This window comes from Jaculus jaculus, chromosome 15 (genome assembly GCF_020740685.1).
Source record: "Jaculus jaculus isolate mJacJac1 chromosome 15, mJacJac1.mat.Y.cur, whole genome shotgun sequence".
NCBI classification, from domain to species: domain Eukaryota; kingdom Metazoa; phylum Chordata; class Mammalia; order Rodentia; family Dipodidae; genus Jaculus; species Jaculus jaculus.
In genome coordinates, this window is record NC_059116.1 from 21,467,358 (window position 1) to 21,484,560 (window position 17,203).

General features: G+C 40.3%; 1 protein-coding gene across 2 annotated transcripts in view; it reads right to left on the minus strand.

The window, feature by feature from the left end:
* The window catches only part of Rock1 (Rho associated coiled-coil containing protein kinase 1), a 131,347-nt gene that overhangs the window by 12,932 nt on the left and 101,212 nt on the right, over positions 1–17,203 (minus strand). For both annotated transcript variants that reach the window (XM_004654825.3, XR_006633659.1), the window contains exons 19-27: positions 15,784–15,944; positions 14,492–14,676; positions 12,434–12,503; positions 10,118–10,212; positions 8,806–8,971; positions 6,927–7,020; positions 5,643–5,731; positions 3,497–3,685; positions 2,207–2,366 (exon numbers count right to left, since the gene is read on the minus strand). In XM_004654825.3, coding sequence (XP_004654882.1) covers positions 2,207–2,366; positions 3,497–3,685; positions 5,643–5,731; positions 6,927–7,020; positions 8,806–8,971; positions 10,118–10,212; positions 12,434–12,503; positions 14,492–14,676; positions 15,784–15,944 — 1,209 coding nt within the window. The remainder of the gene's footprint in view (positions 1–2,206; positions 2,367–3,496; positions 3,686–5,642; positions 5,732–6,926; positions 7,021–8,805; positions 8,972–10,117; positions 10,213–12,433; positions 12,504–14,491; positions 14,677–15,783; positions 15,945–17,203) is intronic.

Genomic DNA, 17,203 nt, shown 5'->3' on the forward strand with positions numbered 1-17,203 from the left:
GAAAGCTTAGACATCTGAATAATATCTACTGCAGAAAGAAAATAATTTTGATAAAGATTACTCATTAATTTCTATTGCCAATAGGAAAATTAAGACTCAAGGTTGTTATGATCTTTGTGAACTTCAACACTAACAAAACAGTGATAGGGAGAGAGAGATACCCAATCAATCTCTTTTTATACAAATGGAGAATGGCCACAAGTACTTTGAGGTTTGAAAACTTTAGAAACAAAATTCCTGAAAACACACCAAAATTCTAAGTCTCTGCTTACGAGTAAATAAGTAAATATTAAATTCAAAATAGAGCCAGTAAAAGCACAAATCTATTTGCTAACTGATGTCTAAGTTCAAATAAGTTAGAGTTCTGAAATCAAACCACCAACAGATTTGGAAGCCTTCCTGAGGAAACCAGGACGGAGGATAGAGCTCATTGCCTTCTCTCTAGAGGTCTATTTCTATTAAAATCTCCTGATCAAAACAAAAGAAAACAAAACAAAAAAATGGTGTGAGAAAGCCAGGCTTTTAATCCCAGCACTTGGGAGGCAGAGGTAGGGGGATCACTGTGAGTTTGAGGCCACCCAGAGACTCCATAGTGAATTTGAGGTCAGCTTGGGTAGAGTGAGACTCTACCTCGAAAAACCAAAAAAAAAAACCAAAAAAAAACAAACAAACAAACAACAACAACAACAACAAAAAAAAGAAGAACAACAAAAAAAACTCCTAATAAAGTTCATTCACTGGTATGTCTCTGATATACCAACTATACATAGTTTAAATTATATATAATTTTAAAAAAATTATACTTAATTAAAAAGTTGAGGTGTGTGTAAGATATTAGAAATAAAGTAAATTGGAAATGGATGAAACAGAAAAGATATGTTCAAGATTTTTATTGACAACAAAGGATCCCTTTACTCCAGAAGTATCTGAGAGTTGACAAAGATGGAATTAAACTGTAATTTCAGTTTAAAAAAAAACTGAATCAATATAGCCAAAGACCTCTAAAAGTCATATTCTTGCTGGTAAGATTAACTTCAGACAGATGGTTAGGCAGTTGACAACTAAATCCCAACTGATCTCCCTACAACAAGGAACACCTACAAATTTCAAGAGGCAGGTGGCCTGAGAGAGGCAGAAGGTGGAAAACAGAAGGAATTCCTTTACCATTAGAACAGGAAACAGTCCTTCTTCCCCTCCCCGACCCCTGGTTTTGCAGAAGTAAAAACACCACAGCATGAGCGGAGGGAACACATGGAGTGTAAATAGGAATTTCTTTGGTTCCCATGTTGAGTCCCACTTTCCTGACCAAGAAAAAATCCCTATACACAACCAAATTTCTTATAAGAAACTTTAAAAAAAGTAAGTAGTATCTTCTGTTAAGCTAAGATCCTTATTAACTTTTCTGTTTGTTTGCTTGTTTTTCGAGGTGTTTCACTCTAGCCCAGGCTGACCTGGAATTCACTATGGAGTCTCAGGGTGGCCTCGAACTCACCGTGATCTAACCTCTGTCTCCTGAGCATGCCACCACGGGGGCCTTCCCAGTGCTTTTAATCTACTTCTTCACACTGAAAACTTGACAAAGTCTAGTGAAAGCACATGACTAACTCATAGGCAGGCAGTATATAGCTGCTGTGATTTTGCTTATTAAGTACAATTCCTAGCTGCAGCACCAAAATGATAAAGCATCCACCAGCTGCTACTCACAAAACAAGATTTTCTTAAACTAGTGAGGGGTTGAAGCTGTGGTTTCAACTTTCAACTTTTTTGGTTTATTTATATGGCAAGGGGGGAGGGAGCGCCTCTAGTGACTGCAAAGGAACTCCAGATGCATGTGCCACTGTGAGCATCAGGCTTATGTGGGGAACCGAACCTGAGTCCTTTGGCTTTACAGCCAAGCACCTTTAACTGCGAAGCCCTCCAAGTCCTGGTTTCAACTTTTGTCAGGGAGTTAAGGTGCTCAATTTTTATTTGGAGATAGCTTCTGGACTGTGTTTTAATAGCCTAAGATTCCTTATGATTGGTTTTGTTCCAGGGTTTTGTTCCATAAAACATACCTAGTTTACAACCAGCTTATGTCTTAGATATGAACAACAATTCCTTCTTTAAAAACTCATGGACAAAATGACAAAGGTAAGACTCTACATGAAAACAACTGGGAATTTCCACAGCACTGGAGTCACGCTGAAGGCTGGGATGGAATTCTTACCTGGAAGGCTCCCGTCAGTTTCATCAGCACTGGGGAAGCTCGCAACGCTCGTGGAATCCGAAAGGTCCAACAGTTTTGCACGCAGTTGCTCAATGTCACTCTCCTTGCTTGCCAGCTGCATCTGCAGTTCATTTTTATGGGTACATTCTTCTACCAATTGCTATTTTAGGAAAACACCAAGATAACAAAATCATCAAACTCAAATAACTTTCCACATCTAAAACGCTTATGTGACTATGATCTGGAACTAATCCATGAATGCTCACCACTACAGATTTTGTTTTCCTTCAAAACCAGGGTTACCCCGGCTAGCCCAGATTGCTGGGCTCCACCAGTCACTCTTCCTGACTGGTTCCCTAGTAAATGGGACTCCTGCTGTGAGCTACTCTTACAAGGGCCACCACCTCTGACTCTGACCTCCTGCAGGAAAGTCAATTCTTTCCCAGTAGTGAAGCAGTCCTCTTCTCCTTGCATTCTATGAGGGCCTTCCCTTTCTTTTCTTTTTAACATAAGGCATAAACAAAGTGCTTCAAACATTAGGACAGAATTTCGGGCTACAAATGAATTAGTTTAAAAGGTACAGACAAGCCGGGCATGGTGGCGCACGCCTTTAGTCCCAGCATTCGAGAGGCAGAGGTAGGAGGATCATCAGGAGTTCAAGACCACCCTAGGACTACATAGTGAATTCTAGGTTAGCCTGGACTAGAGTGAGACATTATCTTGGGGGGGAAAACAATTAAAAGGTATAGACAACTTTTCAGAATGATAAACTATCAAGAACAGAGTCACAGCTTGGATACAGAACTGTCTTACACCACAAGCCCACATTCATAATTTTATATTATTAATATGCTAGAAGCATCAAAAAATTAAGCTTGATGTTCTGATTCCAGAAGTCTTCACTAGAGAAATAAATACTTCAAAATCTTGACCCTAAAATAATCAACATAATAATAGCCATATTCTAAAATCAATTGGAAACAAAGAAATAATAAAAGTCTTTGAATTGTCTTCCTTAATGCAGGGCTTCTGATCACCCAGCTGCTAAGTGGCAGAAATTACCTAAACTAGGAAAACTGAGAGGTAAATAGAACATCTTTCTAGTTTTCTCAAGATAAATGGTCAAATTAGAGTAATAATGATCAAATTCTGAAGAGTATAACTTCTAAAATATAAACTTTTATTTAAGAAAATCCAATCTAAGTAAGATAAATCAGTACACAGTAAATACAGCGCAAACACATTAGGAAAGGAGCCTTTCCCGCATGTGCGTGCATGCATAAACCTTACCGCTTGCATGTCATTCAGCTCCTTCTGATGTTTCACTACCATCTGGTTAAACTTCTCTCTTTCTTGGTTAAGTTCCAGTTGTAGCTTTCGATTCTCCTTTTCTTTTTTTCTCAAGTCTTGTGTATTAGCTTTCTTTCTATCAATTTTAAAATCTTTGCGATTCATTATTTCTGCCAATTTGTTAACAGCCTATTCAAATATCAAAATCATATTAGTAAAAGCATTCAATTTAAATCTCTATTAAAATGAATTTGTTTTCAAAATCAGGAAGCAGGATTGTTTGTGCGAGATGAGGGCAAACTAATGGAGGCTGGGACACAACTGGAGGTACAAGGAACTAGGCTTGACTTAGTCTTCCAACACAAGAACTGGGTTTTCCAAATGCATTCACTATTTGATAGTTATACAGTACTTACTATATTGAAGGTACTTTATTGAGCACCAAATACAAAAAGGGAAACAATTATGCTCCAAAGACATCCTAACTGCAATCCAGTAGAGGCGACAGATGCATAAGCTATGCAGTTCACAAAGAGGCAGGCAGGAGTGTTACGGGAATAGCCAAAAGGGAATCGGAGAAGTGAATATGTGCCTATTTTCCGTTAACTATTTATTTATTTATTGCAAGCAGAGAGAGACAGAGGAAATGGGTGTGCCAGGGCCTCTATAGTCACTGCAAAGGAACGCCAGATGCATGTGCCACTTTTTGCATCTGGCTTTATGTGAGTACTGGGGAGTAGAACCTGGGTCATTAGGTTTTCCAGGCAAGCACTTTTAACTGCTGAGCCATCTCTCCAGCCCCCCACTTTTTTCTTAGTTTATGACAACGAAGTGAACGATGACCAACAGGAAATGGCGTGGTAGAGGGCCGGCAGGGCTAGCATCACAAGTAGGGGAGAAAACCACAGAGAAATCTACCGTCTAGAGGAGGAGGAAGCACGGGGACAAGGCCCTGACTGAAAGACCCTCCTGAAAATGAAAAAGCAAGTGCATGTTGTTGGCGACCAGAAGGAAAGAAGTACATTCAAAATGAGACAGGCTCTTAGGCCAGCTACATAAGATAAAGTATCCAACAAACGTATGGTTTACTTTTCAGCAGGAAAAAATAAATAAATAAATAAATAAAGTAACAGATTCCTTCTCCTCCATTAAGCCAGAACCCCCTCACAAATGACAATCAATCGTTTCCACATAGACTAGGTACCATTTAGGATGAGGATCCCCTGAGCAATTCTGACACATATTTGGATTTTTTAATAGTAAATCTAACACATTTATTTAAAAATAAATTCAGGACGCTATTAGGAAGTATATGAAAAGTCAATGTAACAAGACACTCAAGACCACTGCTATGGAAGCTTTCTGTGTTTCCTTCAATCTGCCCTGTGTATGCCATCATCTATGGCCAACAACTGAACTAGTTATTAGTTTATGAATTCCTGGGTAACTTAATGATAACAAAGTTTCCTTTTTCTCCCTGCCTAAGGTAGGGTCTCACGTCAAAATATCAAGTTTTTTTTTAAGTTTTTTTCTTTTTTTAAATTTTTCTTTTAAATTTTTATTTATTTGAGAGAGACAGAAAGAGGCAGATAGAGAGAGGGAGAGAGAATGAGCACGCCAGGACCTCCAGCCACTGCAAACGAACTCCAGATGCATGCGCCCCCTTGTGCATCTGGCTAACGTGGCTGGGGAGTTGAGCCTCGAACCGGGGTCCTTAGGCTTCACAGGCAAGCGCTTAACCGCTAAGCCATCTCTCCAGCCCAAAATATCAAGTTTTAATAGACAGTTCTGCTAGACAATCCAATACACAGCAACATGACGTTGCCATTCCTAGAGGTTCTTACTTTTTTTCTAACCACCTCTCTGGCTTTCAGTCAAATGGTTTCTCTTCATGTTTTTCTGGCCAAAGGTTTTCAAAACAATCCAAATCATACTCTATTACTAGAGCATTTACCAGATGAACTAACTGTCTATTGAAATCCTATTTCCCACAGACGTCTTCTAATATTTACTCAGCGAGAGTTTGCCTTATTCATTCTAAAGAGCTCAACTTTAGGAAATGATGTATATAGAACAGTAATTACCTCTGACTTATGACAGAAATTCAATTACAGCCTTTCAGGGGAAAGGCTGAGAGGACACCTACCTGTGTCTTAAGGGTTCGTTCGGTACTGATGTTCTTTTCAAAGGTTGCCTTAAGATTATTGATCTCTTCCTCTTTCTTCAACTTAAATTCTGCCAACCAATTACGTAAAATGTCACTGTACAACACTACACAATCTGCATTCCAGTGTCAATTATTCCAATTACCATATATTACACAGTGACTGTGAATGTGTTCACATGATGTGTGCTAGTGTACGGGAATGTGTGTGACATGTGGGAGCACCTTGGGGTGCTGGTTTTCTACGGCGTGTGAGGAACTGTCTCTCTTACAGCTGTTTGCCATGGGAGGGCCCGACTAGCTGGCCTATGAGCTTCCCATTGTCTTGACTGCTCCCATCACCGTAGGCGCCCGGGGATTCAAATGCATGTGCCCTGTGCATCGGGGGCTGTAGATCCAAGCTCCAGTTGGCAGGCTTGTGGAACAAATACCTTTCTCCACTGAGCCATCTCCTCAGCCCTCCCCTTAAAATTATTTTTATTGACAACTTCCATAATTACAGACAATAAACCATGATAATTCCTTCCCCCTCATCTTCTGCTTCACAACTCCAAACTCCACGATGGCCCCCCATCAGTATCTCCTTTATTTTGATGTTATCATCTTTTCCTCCTATTATGAGGTCTTGTGGAGGTAGTGTAGCCCTCCCTTTTTTTGAGACAGTCTCATTGAGCCAAACTTGCCTTTTAATTTTTGATTGCCCTGCCTCCAACCCACTACCATGTGCTGGAATTATAGAAGGCTACAGGAGCTAATTAATATATGAAAACACATTTGAAAACCTAATGCACAACTAACCAACTAAGTATCAATTTGATCAACGGATTTTTTTGTTTGTTTGTTTGTTTTTTTTTTTTAATTTTTTTGTTCATTTTTATTTATTTATTTGAGAGCGACAGAGAGCGAAAGAGGCAGAGAGAGAGAGAGAGAGAATGGGCGCGCCAGGGCCTCCAGCCACTGCAAACGAACTCCAGACGCGTGCGCCCCCTTGTGCATCTGGCTAACGTGGGACCTGGGGAATTGAGCCTCGAACCGGGGTCCACAGGCTTCACAGGCAAGCGCTTAACCGCTAAGCCATCTCTCCAGCCCTTGTTTTTGTTATTTTTCGAGGTAGCGTCTTGCTCTAGCTCAGGTTGACCTGGAATTCACTATAGTCTCAGGGTAACCTCAAACTCATGGCAATCCTCCTACCTCTGCCTCCCGAGTGCTGGGATTAAAGCACCATGACCGGCTTTCAATAGCATTTTTTAAGGAAAAACTGCGTACCTTCTTCTGCCTTCCTCATTTTTTCGGTCAAGTCTTCATTTTCCTTTCGTAATAATTCAACATCTTTGGTTAGCATACTGTTTGTTTCTTCAAGCTAAACAAAACATACAAAGGTTAAGCTACAGCCTCTCTGTTCTCATATTAAACTTAAGACCTTTTTATTTATTTATTTTTTTATTAATTAGTTTTGTCCTCAGTGAACATAGTCAATTTGCTACCATTATTAGGCTCATCCATTACCTACTACCTCCCCTTGGCCCCTCTGTGTTGAAGTATATGGGTTATGCATTCTGGAGTTAGCCCACAGTTATAGGTAGGATAAATGTCTAAACTTACAACCTTTAAAATACTAACATTTCACATCTTCCATAGATGACAGCATGTCAACCACTGCTTCCTTATAGAAAATGTTTGGGTTGGGCTGGAGAGATGGCTTAGGGGTTGAGGCACTTGCCGGCAAAGCTAAAGGACCCCGGTTCAATTCCCCAGTGATTGCAGTGGCTACAGATCCTGGCACACCCATATTCATTCTCTTCTTTCTCTTTTTCCCTCTCATAAATAAATAAAAATATCAAAAAAAGAAAACACCTGGGCTAAAATACACGAGTACATTTACATTCTAAATATTTTAAAAATAAGCCAGAAGTTATTTATCTTTATCTCATACATATATACATATGAAATGAAGACAAAAGAATAATGTATAGGCAAGTCGACTGCAGCCAGGAAGTTCATACTTAGTTTGAGCTCTGCTAGTGCAAACATATGTACAACCTAGGCAAATCACCATTCTTCTATGCCTCAGTTTCCTTGTGTGAAGATGATGAAAATGTTACGTTTACCCTTTATTGTCCAGTTCATACATACTGTTTGCATGTAACGATCATATGGAAGGAGCACCAGTTCATGGGGTTATGTTTTGGAGCAGACTCTGAGACGGGCTCTAGCTATGTTGCCCGGGCTAGCCTTGAACTTGGTGACCCTCCTTGCTTAGCTTCCCAAGGGCTGAGATTCAGCCAGACACAATCACCCCTGACTTATTTTTTCTATTTTATAGACAAAGTATCTGAGGCTTAGAGAAATTAAAGCAACCTACCAAGATCCTGTCACTTTTTAGTGACACAGCTGTGATTTGAAGCCAGGCCTGCTCACATCACAGCACTTACTAACTTCCAAAGAAGAAAAACTTCTCTGCCTCCCATTTTTGGCTCCATAATTCTATACGAACTACAGAACACGTTAGGAATAGCTAAGTGTAGCATGGGAGTATGCATAATGGATTGATAGACAAGTAATTTCTTTTTTTAAAAGTTTGTTTATTTTTATTTATTTATGACAGAGAGAGAGAGAGAGAGAATGAGAATGAACGGGTGCATCAGGGCCTCCAGCCACTGCAAACGAACTCCAGATGCATATGCTACCTTATGCACTTGGCTTACGTGAGTACTGGGGAACTGAGCCTCGAACTGGGGTTCTTAGGCTTCACAGGCAAGCGTTCAACCGCTAAGCCATCTCTCCAGCCCCAGACAAGTAATTTCTTATCTGAAAATAGTTTCTCCAAATTTCAAAGAATTCTGGCTCATAAAGTCAGTTACAATGTAGAGAGCAACAGGGGACTCTAAGATTATTTTTTCCACATAAAATATTACAAATAATATATCTATATAGTCTGGGGAAAGGTCCAGTATATTAAATAAGATTTGCCATCATTAGCAACTGTTTTTGATTAAATAAACTACTTAATATCCAACTCTAGAAAGGTCACTTATGTATAACAAGCAACTAAATCTGCATACACGTGCGTGCACACACACACACACTCTCACACTAATATTCAAATGTGACCTGATTTCATTTAATCAATTTGAGTCACACTTACCCGACTGACAGTGTGATCTTTATCTGTAATCTCTTGCCTGTTTCTTGAAGCAGCTTTCTTGCTTTCTTGGGACAATTCAAAATACTGTTCTTCCAGAAGTCCTCGGGCCAACTGCTCAGACTCGGCTTTCGTCTCTGCTAGATCCAGCTGAGTAGAAAGGGTTTCCCTGAAACAGTTGTAAGGGAAATGTTAAGAAATCAAGCTTGGTTCATTCTCTCAATTTAATCACCTGCTTTAAAATACAATCATCCGGATGACCACAGCAATTGCCACGTGTAACGCAGCCCTGGGAGGCTGAAGTGGAGGGACGGGGAGTAGGCTAGCCTGCCTGGCAACATAGTGACACTGTCTGAAAGCCAAGCAAAAGCTCCATAAAATTATCTCTGAATCACTACAAGAAACTAAGTATTTTATTGCGTAAAAGATACTTTAAATCCACCGCAAACTTTCTGTAAAAGTATTCAATCTAACTTCTCAAGCCATCTACTTTTAGGAAGGCCTTTGCCGTGGGTTTGGAATGTAAGATCTGATGGCAAAGTGGGGAAGTCACCAGACCCCTATTCCCACCACTAATTACGCCCATCTCTAATTGGGTGGAAATGCAAGTCTATAAAAAAAGGGTGAAACTAAGCTATCTGTGAGTCCCACTCTGATTCTGAAACTCAGGGAGATTCTACAAACAGGCATACTTACAAACCACTGTAAATGATTTAGAAATGCTTGCTGGAAATCACTCTTCACAATTGGCTGGGTATGGTAGTTCATGACAGTAATTCCCCAGCATTTGGAAGGTAAAGGCAGAATTGGGAGCATAAAGCCAGCCTTGGCTACATTATACCCTCACCCAAAAAATAAAACAGCCATGCACAGTGGCACTTCCTTTAATCTCAGCAGTCGGGAGGCATAGGTAGGAGGATCGCCATGAGTTTAAGGCCAGCTCCACAGTGAATTCCAGGTCAGTCGTGGTTAGAGTGACAGCCTACCTTGAAAAACCAAAGGAAAAACAAAAAACAAACGAACAAAAAAACCCAAAAAAGCAAAAGAACAGATATTTAAGTTAGGCATGGTGGCCCACGCCTTTAATACCAGCACTTGGGAGGCAGAGGTAGGAGGATCACCGTGAGTTTGAGGCCACCCTGAGACTGCAGAGTGAATTCCAGGTCAGCCTGGGCTAGAGTGAGATACTATCTCAAGGAGGAAAAAAAAATGTGTTCTATTATTTCCAACAAAACGATGGTCACTATCTTTAAACTTGAATTTAATAATGCCTTGCTGTAATACCGATTCTTGTTCTGAAACAAAACGGACATACTTTTCACTTTGTAGCTCCTGTATCTTCTTTAAATTTTCTCGGTTTTTTTCTTCAATTTCTTCTTTAAGTTCCTTTACCTGGGTTTTATAAAGTGTCTGCAAAACAAGTGGTAAGAAGTGTTTGGGGTTAGTTGGAATAAGTGAGAATAGTTAGAAGTTAAACAAGTAACATGTGGCCTAACATTTCCTTCTAGTTATTCAAGGCAGATGCAAATTATGTCCACACATGACATCACACATGAATTTTCATTATAGCATTAGTCACAGAAGCTCCAATAACTAGAAGCAATTCATTCATTCATTCATGACTACACGAATTCATTACTATAATTCATACATACATCACAAATCTGAAAGATACAATGCTGAGTAGAAGAACCAGGTGCGAGAGTATGGACTATCTGATTTTATAAATATGCAATTCCAGGATGGGTGTGAAAAATCAGAAATGATGGAAAGCACATCATTTTGTGGCAGACAGAGGTGGGTGGGGCAGGCTGGGGGCAGAAGGGATACAAGGAAGCTTTCCATGGGAAGAGCACATACATGTTGACTGAGTGGAGGTCAAGGAGTGTGTAAGTCTTTCAAAACTTATTGACCTTAGCAGGGCGTGGTGGCGCACACCTTTAATTCCCACACTTGGGAGGCAAAGGTAGGAGGATCATCGTGAGTTCCTGGCCACCCTGAGACTACATAGTGAATTCCAGGTTAGCCTGGGCTAGAGCCAAAACCTACCTCAAAACACCAAAACAAAACAAAACAAAACAAACAAACAACAACAAAACACTTATTGCCCTGCACACTTAAAGGAATATAATTTATTATAGATAAATTATTCCTAATAAAGCATATTGCTAATTATATTGATTTGAGAAAACATTGAAAAGAAACTCCCAGCCGGGCGTGGTGGCATGTGCCCTTAATCGCAGCAGTTGAGAGGCAGAGCTAGGATGATCGCCCTGAGTTGGAGGCCACCTTGAGAATACATAGTGAATTCCAGGTCAGCCTGGGCTAAAGTGAGACCCTACCTCAAACAACAACAACAAAAAATAAAACAAATAAATAAATAAAAACCAATTCCCTTTTGGGTGAGGCAGGTAGAAAAGGGAGTGCAGAGGCACGTAGGTGGAAGGAACACCAACATAAAAATATCTCACACTATCATAGAAGAATGATTAGGGTTTTCCCAGCTCCATGAGAACATTCTTAACAGATAAGACCCATGCTAGGCTAGGTGCTTCAGTATGGAGGGAATGTCAGTTCTGATGTCTGCTTCTTTCTTTATTACATTTTTAAAAATTGTATGCATGTGTGTATGTGTGTTTGTTTGAACAAGCACCCCAAGCTGGACTTGAACTCACTACATGCCGAGGATAACCATGAAGGGCTGACCCTTCTGCTGCCACTTCCCAAGTGCATGGACTACAGGTGTGTAATACACCATGCCCAGGTAAAGTGCCCCTTTTCTTCCTTTTTACCTTTTTCTTTCGTTTTTTTTTTTTTTTCCTACCTCTGCTGCCCGAGTGCTGGGATTAGAGTGTGCTATCACACCTGACTTAAAGTGCCCTTAAAAAAAAATATCTGCAAGCAGAAAGAGATTCATGTGCCACTTCGTCTATCTTTTTACGTGGGTACTGGGAAACTGAACCTGTGTTGCTAAATCCTGCAGGCTAGCACCTTAATTGCTGAGCCATCTCTCCAGCCCATAAACTATCCCTTTTAATTTAAAAGGTAAGAGGGAGCATATTAAGGACCAGCAAGTAGCTATGGGGAACTCCTTTTATACTGTATTATTGTATTCTTAATTATTCACCTAATAAGTAACACTTCGCAAAGGAAAAATTTAAATGAAGCAAAGGGGAGGGTTTATTTTAGGTTAAGTGTTGATAATTTCTAAACTAAACACTCCATATCTTGCCTTTAGGAACTAGAGTCTCATCTCTTCTGATTTTTGTTTTTGGCTTTTTTTTTTTTTTTTGAGGTAGGGTCTCCCTCTAGTCCAGTCTGACCTGGAATTCACAATGTAGTCTAAGAGTGGCCTCAAACTCATTATGATCCTCTTACCTCTGCCTCCTAAGTGCTGAGATTAAAAGTGCCCAGCCTTCTTCTGATTTTAAATAACAAAATTATGAGCAGCAGTCTTATTTATAGCTCTAATTTCATGTCAATTCCTAAAATGCTTGCAGAAAATGGTCAGGTTTTTGCACAATTTAAACAGACCATGATCATTGAAGGGATGAACGTGCAGAAAAACAAAATCTGAATCCCTTATTTTTAGTTTTTAAAAGTCTCTCGATTAAAAACGACTCTCACTTACCGAGAAGTATTGCTCAGCTTCAAGCTGATCCTGCAGCTCCCGCATCTGTCCTTCATTTCCTCTGTACTGTCTTGGGATCAAAGGAAAACAGTAAATAAGTGCTCTTATTTCCTAGAGTTGGCATTATTCTTAGTTTAAATTGTGAAAATAAAAAAGGTCAAACAACTCATTTTTAAAATTGTATACTTGGGGCTGGAGAGATGGTGTAGCAGTTAAGGTTCTTGGCTGTAAAGCCTAAGGACCCAGGTTCAACTCCCCAGTACCCACGTCAGCCAGATGTATAAGGTGGCATTTCATTTGCAGTGGCTGGAGGCCATAGTGTATCCATTCTTTTTCTATCTGACCCCTTCTCTCTCAAATGAATAAATAAATAAAACATTAAAAAAATAGTGTACTTGGGTTATTTTGCTAATTAATTTGGTCAGGCCACACTGCCTGCTTCCTTCCATCTTGCTCCTTATAAAACGATGCCATGAGAGGCAGAGGAAACCTTTTCCTAATGAAGGCCACTTTTTGAAGAACATTAATTGGAAATCTCTCCAAACCATAAAAATAAAATCAGAACTTAATGGGCTTTTTTTTTTTTTTGGTAGAAAAAAGCAGTTACAGGGATATGCTTTAAATTTCTCATATAAAAGAGGTCCCAGGTATTTAAATGTATACAAATTCAGCATTCCATATTCTGGCTGAGAATGGGTATGGGGATGAGTCATTGGTAAGGGAGATGAAAACAAAGTGAGGCAATAAGCCAACAGGCCCGAGACAGAGCGCAGGCAGCAGCAGTCTGCATCACACACGCATGCGTCACGTGGAGAGCGGACTCAAAGACCAAGACATCCAAGGTCAGTAACTGAATGAGGCTGCGTGCCTGCTCCAGTGTTAGCTAGCTACTGCTTTATAGTGTCAGGGTCTAAAAAATGTCCACTCAATGCTGAGTCACAGTTGCTTGGGAAAAGAAAGTAATTAATGAAAATCGTGACTCTAAAAGAAAAAAAGTAATTTTACCAAGATAAAGCCAACTTAATAAAAACTGACAATTTTGTCCCAGAAACACTGAAATCAGCAAGAAAAGGTATTATGATTTGTACAGTATTTCCTGCTGCATTTTACAACATGCCTGCAGAAATTCTGAAAGCAATGACACCTTGCTCTGTCTTGTGTTCAACAAGCAGGCACCCCCATCTTAACCGTAATAGAAAAATAGACTCCACACTCTAAGATGAACCAAAGAAACAAGCCACCTCACCCCCAAGGACATGCCTAATACTAGCCTCCAAAATAATGAAATCTTGAACATTTCATGCCAAGTAGAACAGTCTTAAGGGAGGAAAAAAAAAAAAGCATCCTTGACTTGTTTTAGTCTGAAGAAATGTGATAAGTTCATGGATATGAAAATTATGAGAAAACCATGGTATTCCATTACAAACAGACTCATTGTAAAGTAAGCAGTCTTGATTACCATCCATTTTTCTCCCTTTTAATACATGTATTTTAAAAACATATTATTTTCAAGTCAGTCAGACACACAGAGAGAGAATGGGTGCACCAGGGCCTCCTGTTGCTACATATAAACTCCAAATGCATGTGCCACTTTGTGCATCTTCCTTTACATGGATACTAGGGTATAGAACCCAGGGCAGCAGTATTTTTAGCTTAATGAGTCTTTTCTCCCAAAACCTGAGCACTCCTGCAAACCCGCTTTGCAAGTGCATTCCCTTCTCAAACATGGTTTGTCTTCTTTTCACAAACTCTGAGCACATAATCTGAACACACAAAACAGCAAACACACATGCCAATGAAAACCACAAAAGAGGGCTGGAGAGATGGCTTAGCAGTTAAGTGCTTGCCTGTGAAGCCTAAGGACCCCGGTTCGAGGCTCGATTCCCCAGGACCCACGTTAGCCAGATGCACAAGGGGGCGCACGTGTCTGGAGTTCGTTTGCAGTGGCTGGAGGCTCTGGCGCACCCATTCTCTTTCTCTATCTGCGCTCTCAAATAAAGTAACAAAAAAAATTTTTTTAAAGAAAAAAGAAATCACAATGGTACTTTTAAGACTTACTTTGTAAGCTGAGCTAATTCAAATTCTAACAATCTCTTTGCTTCCAACAGAGTGTTTATTTCCTGTTTCATCTGCTTTTCTAGACCCTTTAAATTGTCCGCTTCGAACGCTTGACTCTTCAGTTCACTTTGCAACAACAGTCGCTTATTTGATTCCTGCTCCAGCTGCAGGGTTAGATTCTTAACCTATGAATGATAAAAACAACTAGTAACTTAGATCTTATTAGTAATGTATTAGACATTTACAAGAACACTAATCAAGTCTTGGGAACATAAGAATGTCAATATTCTAGCTGGTCTCTATATTACTGCAGATTGTTAAATCAATACCTACATTTTAGACATGCAATCTAAAGAAAAGGATTTTTTTTGTTTCTTTCTCAGTTTTCTTTCTATGCCACCCAAACAGGAAATTTTGGAAAATGGAATTCATTCACAATATGCACATGGTTTCCTCTGTCTGCTTCCCCATCACTGGTTGTATTATTCTGAATGATCATCCAATACCAACTCCTTCACCTGAGCTCTCGCACAGGCTGGTCCTTTTCTTGGCCCCTTACTGGAGATGCAGACTGCAAGATGCTCAGGCTTATCACTATACCCCAAAGTAACCTAGTATCTTTTAAATTTTCAATAAATATCTTCCTCCTGCTTTCTAGCTCTAATATGCACCTCTAATTGCTCTTCTTTTAGTCAACTGTGCATACCAATGCTGGATTATTTTCCTAAAAAAATGTTCTCAGCTGAGTGTGGTGGCGCACGCCTTTAATCCCAGGATGCCCACGCTCACCTTCCCTTTATGAACAGTGGGCATCAAGTTCACACCCTCAGGCTTGCATGGTAAATACTTTATCACCTGAGCCATCCCCATCCCTCCATTTTATTAGCAGCATCATAAACACACAGTCTGTACTTTCTATATATCTAAAGCACTTAGGGCTGCAGATCAACTTTTTTTTCTTCTTTTAAATACAAAAGCAATGCTTTTTCATGGTGAGAACACAGGACACCTTAAAACAGAACTTGTTTTTTAAGCAGATAGCCAGTTTCTTTGGGAAGGAACTAACTTATCCAGATAAAGCTGCAAGTGCCCTGTGATGGGAAATGGACCAGAACGTGTGGAGTGAATGTTTAGTGACTCTGAAATGAAAAGGACAAGTGCATATAGCCGCAATGAACATAGATACATGCGCGCTATTTCACTGAAATCTTCCCCATGGCGTTTAAATGGCAGACAATGCTCTCCAATCACAACTTGTATAAGACGAGCAAACTCAGTCACATTTTCCTTACTTCATCCTCCATCCTTTCTTTGTTTTCAGTCAGGTGCTCCAGCTTCTGCTGAGACTGTTTCAGATCAACATCGAGCATAGAACACTGTTTCTCAATCTGAACAACTCGGTTCTCAGCCTTCTCTCGGGCTTCTCTTTCTTCCTTCAGCTTTTTTTCCATCTCTATGGCAGAAAAAAAGTGACAAATATACATTTAAAGAGGACCTTAATATTTTTTCACTTTGCATGGGCTATAATGGGCTATTTCACATTTCCACAGTCATGCAACTAAGTTGCACGACTTAGAAAACCTTGGTGACGGAACAGAGACGGCTGGGGTGAGAGGTGGTCTCAGGCACAGCTGCACAGTACCATCGCCCTCCAAGTCCTTTCTCGCTAACAGAAACTGACGCTCCTGTGTTTGGGTTCTAACTGCCTCTCCCTGGGGCTCCAGACTTAAATCCCCACCTAGATACCTAATAATATTACCAAAGTTAATATATTTCAGGGTGAGTTGCTGCCGTTTGGACTCAGGACCTCAAGCAGGCTAAGCACGTGTCTCTGCCACTGAGCTACATGCCCCTAACCCCACATACGGCTAGACAGACGCCTTCGCCTCTCCCAGTCTGCTGTGGCACTCCTGTCGAGCTCAGCGTGGCCTATGACCACCCAGCTGCTCGCACTCAACCCCGCTCTTCCTTGGTCCTTTTTCTTCTGTCTGTCTAATGCATCACAGTTCTTGGCCTTTGTATTCCCACTTCTTTCCACTTCTGTTACCATTAGTGTGTATATCCTGTAACTTTCTAGTCGATCCCTCTCTTTTCACTGTTCTCTCTTGAAATTCTCCAGATGGCATCGAGAGTAGTCTTTAAAGAGCATAAATCAGAACTGGGGTTGGAGAAAATACACTGATCTAAAGTACTATTTGAAGTTATTTATTTTATTTATTTATTTGAGAAAGAGGCAGAAGAGAGAAAGAATGAGCAGCACCAGGGCCATAGCAGCTGAGAAAGAACTCCAGACACGTACGCCCCCTTGTGTGCATATGAGACACTGCATGCTTGCATTACTATGCGTCTGGCTATGTAGGACCTGGAGATTCGAAGATGAGTTCTTAGGCTTCACAGGCAAGGACCTTAACCAGTAAGCCATCTCTCCAGGCCCTATTTGAGGTTGTTGTTGTTTTTTTTTTAATTTATTTACTTATTTATTTATTTGAGGGGAGGCAGGTGAGAGAGAATGGCTGTAACAGGGTCTAGCCACCTCAAATGAACTCCAGACACATGTGCCACCTTGTGCATCTGGTTTATGTGGGTCCTGGGGAATAGAACCTGGGTCCTTAGGCTTTGTAGGCAAATGCCTTAGCCACTTGTTGAGCCATCTCTCCAGCCCCTATTTGAGGTTTTTATTTTTTTTTTTTAAGGTAGCTGATTAGCTGGGCA